General features: G+C 39.4%; 1 protein-coding gene across 1 annotated transcript in view; it reads left to right on the forward strand.

Annotated features, from left to right (window-relative positions):
- LOC143293057 (RING finger protein unkempt homolog) overlaps window positions 1-4,350 on the forward strand; it is a 28,810-nt gene extending 24,460 nt beyond the window's left edge. Inside the window, exon 15 of the mRNA XM_076603931.1 lies at window positions 1,389-4,350. Coding sequence (XP_076460046.1) covers window positions 1,389-1,433 — 45 coding nt within the window. The 3' untranslated portion in view covers window positions 1,434-4,350. The remainder of the gene's footprint in view (window positions 1-1,388) is intronic.
- The last annotated feature ends 2,456 nt before the right edge of the window (window positions 4,351-6,806 follow it).

A 6,806-nucleotide genomic window follows, 5' to 3' on the forward strand; every position in this document is an offset into this window, starting at 1 on the left:
GTCCTTGTTCCTTCTGTTTGTAGCTATCTATCTCAGGGCCTGAGGCATCATCAGTGCTATCCTTGTTCCTTCTGTCTGTAGCTATCTATCTCAGGGCCTGAGGCATCATCAGTGCTATCCTTGTTCCTTCTGTCTGTAGCTATCTATCTCAGGGCCTGAGGCATCATCAATGCTATCCTTGTTCCTTCTGTCTGTAGCTATCAGAGGGCCTGAGGCATCATCAGTGCTAACCTTGTCCCTTCTGTCTGTAGCTATCTATCTCAGGGCCTGAGGCATCATCAGTGCTAACCTTGTCCCTTCTGTCTGTAGCTATCTATCTCAGGGCCTGAGGCATCATCAGTGCTAACCTTGTCCCTTCTGTCTGTAGCTATCTATCTCAGGGCCTGAGGCATCATCAGTGCTAACCTTGTCCCTTCTGTCTGTAGCTACCTATCTCAGGGCCTGAGGCATCATCAGTGCTAACCTTGTCCCTTCTGTCTGTAGCTACCTATCTCAGGGCCTGAGGCATCATCAGTGCTAACCTTGTCCCTTCTGTCTGTAGCTATCTATCTCAGGGCCTGAGGCATCATCAGTGCTATCCTTGTTCCTTCTGTCTGTAGCTATCTATCTCAGGGTCTATGGCATCATCAGTGCTGTTCTTATCCCTTCTGTCTGTAGCTATCTGTCTCAGAAAGTCTGGAAAAGTTTTTCAAAAATGAGAAAACCATTTTCAGGGCTGGAAAAGTATTGGTAAAACATTTCAGCAGAGCTTAAAAAGAGAATACAAGCAAACAAAATGTGATGAAAATTGAACATCAATATCAGTTATCTGATAATCTCTTTTGTCAGCAGTGTTGCAAATTTTGGATTCAGTTTTGTACAGAAAATTTTTATTCTAGACTGAAAACGGTCTTGAAAAAGTATGCAATTTTGTTTGGTCAGAACTGCAGGCACCAAGCAGTTTGTTCAGTTGATTTGTTGACTTGGTCAGTGTTCTGTATCCCGTCTGCCTTTAGATGTTGTTGTTTTTTTGCCAAGGGGGGGTAAATATCGACCAAAATGTGCATCATCATTTCAGTTGCACTCAAGGAGTTAATGGCCTTAGTTATTTTTCTTGCACACACAGAACTGTGAACCAGCTTATTGTTTGTGAGAGGAGAGAGGTGGTGTACAATTCTAGTTTTGTCGATCAAACCTTCTTTTTTTCTTTTTCTTTTTTTTTTCACTAAAATTTCAGTTGGATCTCAGTTTCCTACCTTAGTAAAGGTGGTGGGGGGGAGATACTAAATGTTGGTAAATGGTGGTTCACGTTAAAATTTTCTCCCTCTGATGACAGTTCAGTTTCCCCTTTGTCAGTTTCAGTGTGACGTTACTGGAAAGTGCATTGATGTTGTTTTTCTGCTTTGCAGGTGATATTCCGGAAGCTTCAGCAACGCTCAGTGCGCAGTTCCTAGGGGTCAGTGTGTTTAGGTATTGTTTCTCTTTTTCTGTGGAGGTGGCTTATCAAACTGGGGTGGTACACCAGGTGCTTTTCAAGGCTAAAGGGACTGATGCAGCTGTTCTAACTACTGTACACATAGATGTTGAATTGATTAATTAAACAATGTGTTGAAGACTGACATACCCACAATGCTTTTAGACATTTGGCATGATGCAAATTTTGACTTTCTATATACATACATACATATATCTGTATTCGTATATATATATATGTCCTCACATCAGCTGAAATTGAATGTTTCATTCTTGTTCTAAGACCAGTAGTGCATTTTCATATTTTTGTTCACATCGTAGGGTGGTGGTTTTTTTGTTTGTTTGTTTTTTTTTGTTGTTGTCTTTGACCAAAACTGTAATCCTTGACTGAAGTAGTATTGGCTAGCTCTGTTAGATGGGTATTGTTTGTTTATTGTGTAGCATTCTTTGGGATGAAGGTGTATCACTGTTTTCATTTGATCCCCCCCTCACCCTTTTGCTGTATGAATGAGGTGGGTGATGCTTTAGAAAAAGTTCAACAGTGCAGTGGAATAGGTGGAGTATGCTTCTCTTTTGTTACGGAATTGTGTTCAGTATTTTTGGCTTGTTGTGTGAGGAGATGTGTTTAGTATATATATATATAAAAAAAGAAAAAAAGAAAGAAAATCTTTTAAGAGGAGAAAAAAAATCCTGCAAAGGTGGTGATATTAATTTATTCTTAGCCTCACCGGTCTTGGTCCGTCAAGTGCTCTGATCAGGGTCCTTTAAATGAAAAGCTGAAGTGAAATGATTTTTTTTTTTTTTTTTTCTGTCAAGCAGATTTTAAGTACCATGCTAGACTGTACTAAGTTGGCCTGTCAGTTTGCTCTGTTGGTTGTCTCTAGAACATTGCCTTGAATGCTGCTTGGTGTTAAAGGAGATTTAGAAATAAGGACTCCGCAGTAATTTGTCTTTTTTTCATTTTGGGGGGGAGTGGGGGGTGTTGTTTTTTGTTGTTGTTTTTTAAATACTTGGGGGACCTTTTCCTTTGTTATTTCCTTTTTTTTCTTTTTTTTTCTTCATTTTCTTAAATTTGATTTTGTTTTACTTTGTTTTTGTAGTATTCCCTGCCCATAAGCTGTAACTGGAACTATGTCTTGTGCCAAGATGTTAGCCAAAGTAAGCATAAGAATACAGATGTTTTGATTTATATTTGTTGTATGTCCAAATACAGCAGCATTGTATTGTATACATTTCATGGCCAGTTTTTTAAACATCAAAATATGTAACATTGAATGATGTGGTGGGATGTGATGTGTTAATTTTGTATGATGTGTCTTTTAGATATGGTTGTTTTTTTTTTCTCCTTGGCTGGAGTGAGATGAAAGACATGAACACCAGCTGGAAAAAAAACTGCAGCCTCCGCCAGGCAAAACACTGGCACTCTTTATCTCGGCATGTGTCAGAAGAAACTGAACTGGATCTGTTCGTACCAGTTGGAGGAGACGGAGCAGGCATTCAATGGGTTTGAATAACAAACAGAAGTATCTTTGGAAGGGAAGATATTGGTTTTGGTTCACTGTTGCTGCTGCTGCTTGTTTTTCAATGATCAGAATGACTTAAGTTGCCATATTTTGAAAAGAGTTTGTGTTATTTTTTAAGATGCTTGGTAGCTGAGAGGCTTGTGAGGATGGGGGGTGGTTAGGGAGGGGGGGGGGGAGAGGGTTCTGACAGTGATGTGGAATGAGACAACAGACTACACTGGGATAGTGTCAGTCCCTGTAGATTCCACGGAGTTCAGAAGAGCTACAAGGAAATCTACTGGTTTTGTACTTGAAGAGAAAGTCTCCTTTCATGTAGTGCCTGCTCATATTGTTTTGTCTGGGAATGGGGAAAGGATGGGTGAGTCTTTTCCTGTGTGTGGGTGTAACTGTTCTGGATTATTCTTTGCTTTGTTTTGTGGCTTTTAAACAATTATTGTGAACACAGTCATTGCTGTGGATGTAATTTTGTGTATAACTGCATTGGTTGAAACGAGGGTTTTATGTGTGAGACAGCCAGGCTCATTTTTTTATCTCATTCTTTTAAATGACTGAATAAGATGTCTTTGTTTTGTTCTTTTCTTTGTTTTTCTTTTTAAATGGGTGACTGATCAAACTTGTGAAAATAAGTTTTTTTCTTTTTTTATAGGTGGTTGTTTTTTTAATGCATCTTAGATATCTTAATTAATCACATAATGCATTTGCAAGTGCTTGGAAACACACACACACACACACACACACACACACACAAACCCTAAATCTTGTGGTTTATATTTTGGCATTTTTTATCTGTGTGTGTATGTGATGATTTGTGCTGGTTAAGAAGTACAGTGATGTCGATCATGAGGAGATCATTTGTAAATATCTTCATAATCCTTATAGAAACAACAACAACAAACTGGCCATTGCCTGTGCTTCTCTCAGCAGATGGCTTCCCCCAGTCCCCAACCCCCTCTCCCCTGAAAGAAATGACAATCGTGTGCACCTTCTGACATGCCAACTTTTTGCCACGTCCTGTTCTCGCCCACACAGCACACAATACAGTGCTGTGGCTGTCATATGTTTCTTTCTTTCTTTCTTTTCAAAACTTTTAAAAAAGAATTTAAAAAAAGGGTGGGAGGGAGAAAGAGAGAGAGTGGTTTGCGATTCCTTTGGGGGCAGCTAGTACTTGAGATGGGATGTGCAGGAGGAAAGGAGGGAGAGCGTGTGTGAGTGATGGGACTGAGCCCTTTTTTCAGTATTAACGGTGGTGTGTGGCCTTGGGACTTCTTGGTTTGGTTGGTCATCGGTCAGCAACAGCAGTGATTCATTGTGGATGTGACGGCGTTTGTTCAAGGAAGGATGATACAACATGTCTGCCATGCATATGTGTGTGTGTGTGGGGTGGTGAAGGTGTTGGGGATGTGCACGTGGGGTTGGTGGGGGAGTGCAGGTATGTGTGCTGGGGGCGGGAGGGAGTGTACATGTGTGTGAAGGAGGGTTGGGGGGGGGGTATGTATGTGTGGTGGGGGGGGCAGGGGGAAGAGTGCACATTGGGAGAGGGGAGTGCACGTGTGTGTAGAGGGGGGTGGGGGGGTGTGTGTGGCCAGCACTGTGTGTTTTGTGGGGGTGGGGGATTCAGAACTTGGCAATAACTACAGGGTGGTGAGGTTGGCAGCTGTTGATCACATGCTTGTTTCTTGTTGATTTTTTAAAATTATTTTTAACAGGTTGAATTAGTGGAATCTGCATATAGTCTGTTTTTTGGGGGGATGGTGGTGTTTTTGTTTTTTTACCAGAATATGGGGACCACTTGCACTGCTATCTGTGCAGCCCTGGATGGATTTGTTGTTTGAATTTGTTGCTTTGGAAAAATGGGGGATACTGTCATTCTGTAGTGGGTTTTTATGTTTTGTATGTATGTATGTGTGTGTGTGTGCGTACACTGGTGTTCGTCCCTCGTCGTTTAACATTATAAGATACTGTAGTCTGCTATTGCAATATATTGTGTGTTTTTATTGTCAGTGATGTAATCCTTGTATATTACATGACATTTTTTGCCATTTGTGAGCAGTTTGTCAGCAAACTGTGTTGTGTCATAACCGTTGATTTCTTGGTCTTCTGTGCATAAGTTTATACGCTGGTTTTCCTCGACGTTTGCATAAACCCTTTCACTCTGTTGATTCTTCTGGCAGATGTTTGAAGCTAGAAGTGAAGGTATTTTTTATGTCTGTCTTTCTTTGGTCAACTACAGCTAGGTGTATCAAATGGTGTCGGCCACACAAACCTTCCTTTGAAAATATCTGTTTGCCATTGATGATTAAGGTGAGCAGTGTATCATACTGAAAGTAATTTTTCACAGCCCATTTCCAAAGCTGGGAAAGGTCTTGGAAAAAGACGTCATCAGCAGAAATGGCTTTCTCATTTCCAGGAATTGGAACTGTTCCCAAACAAGCACATCTGATTGATTATGAAAATCTGAATGGATTATGTGTTGTTTTTTGTTTTGTTTTATTTTTTACTTGATTGAGTTTGTTTTATATATTATATCATGCAAGAAGAAATTTGAAGTTGCTTTTTTGGTTGATGCAGGTATAGACATTTCCTAATTTTATTTGTTTTTTCTTGTTTACCAACAGTAAGAATGGAAGGTAGGTACACCACATGGTAGCCAGACAGGGAGTATATGAAGGATTCCTTCACTCAATCATTCAGTTACAAAAAATCTCTTTAGTTCAAATCCAGTAAGTGTAAGAAACTTTTCTGTCAGACTAGATTAGGAACTCAACCTCTTCAGTTAAAAAAAATAATTTAGGTATCATATAGAGTACCATGTCAAACTGATGCAAACCAGGCCTATCTGTTGGGGTTTTTTCCGCTGTCCTGCAAAGATATCTATTTGCTAACACATTTTTCAATTGGAAAGACTTATTTTTCCCACTTGGATAGATAATTATTGGCGCACACATTTGAATGTCAGCAAAGCTAGATGAAATTGAAACTTGAGTTTGGATTCTTTGTTGGTTTTTGTTTTTGTTTTGTTTGTTTTTTTTAATTGAGATAAGGTTTATTGGAATGAAAGTGTTGCAGTTGCAAAATCTTGCTAAGCATCAAAGTGAATTTCTTGGTAGGGTTTGCATTTTGATCTGATTTATTCATTGTTATGGGTTATGTTAAATCCTTATTCTTAAAAAGTATTTCTAGTTGATTTGCCAGATTTTGGTTTGAGATTCTTGGAAACATCTATAGATAGATATATATGTGTGTGTGTATGTGTGTGTGTGTATTTGAAAGCCTGAGCATTCACTGCAATCATCTTCTTTGAACTAATTTCACTGAAAGTGGAAAGATAAAAGATTGAGGAATATCTTGATGATCAGAAGTCCCTCCCTTCAGCCCAGCACACCTCAGTACTGATGGAAGTTCCCTTTTTCCTTTGTGCGTGTGCGTGTGAAAAGCTCTTTTCGCTGTGCCATTTCCTTCGTTTATTTTGGTGTGACAACTTTTCTCAAAAGTAATAGGTGCATAGTTGTCGCACAATAAATTTTGCACTGTTACAGTAGAATATTTCCAGATTGCTGTATATTTCTTTGTTTAAAGTGTGGATGTCTGACAAACAGACAGAACACCAGATATCTCCCTTTTGTTTTTCTTTTGACACACTTGAAGGTAGATGTTTACAGACAGACACATTTTTGTTGATTGTGTCTTACCTATTGAAGCCATAGAGTGTAGAGCCTTGACACTGACCTGTGTGTGTGAACTTGTGATGAGTTTAACTGCTGTTAGATAGAGAACAGATGCTGAACTGGAGAATTGTGATTTCTTTTTACATGCATTTTCCTGTTCAACTGT

This window comes from Babylonia areolata, chromosome 18 (assembly GCF_041734735.1).
Source record: "Babylonia areolata isolate BAREFJ2019XMU chromosome 18, ASM4173473v1, whole genome shotgun sequence".
Lineage (NCBI taxonomy): Eukaryota > Metazoa > Mollusca > Gastropoda > Neogastropoda > Buccinidae > Babylonia > Babylonia areolata.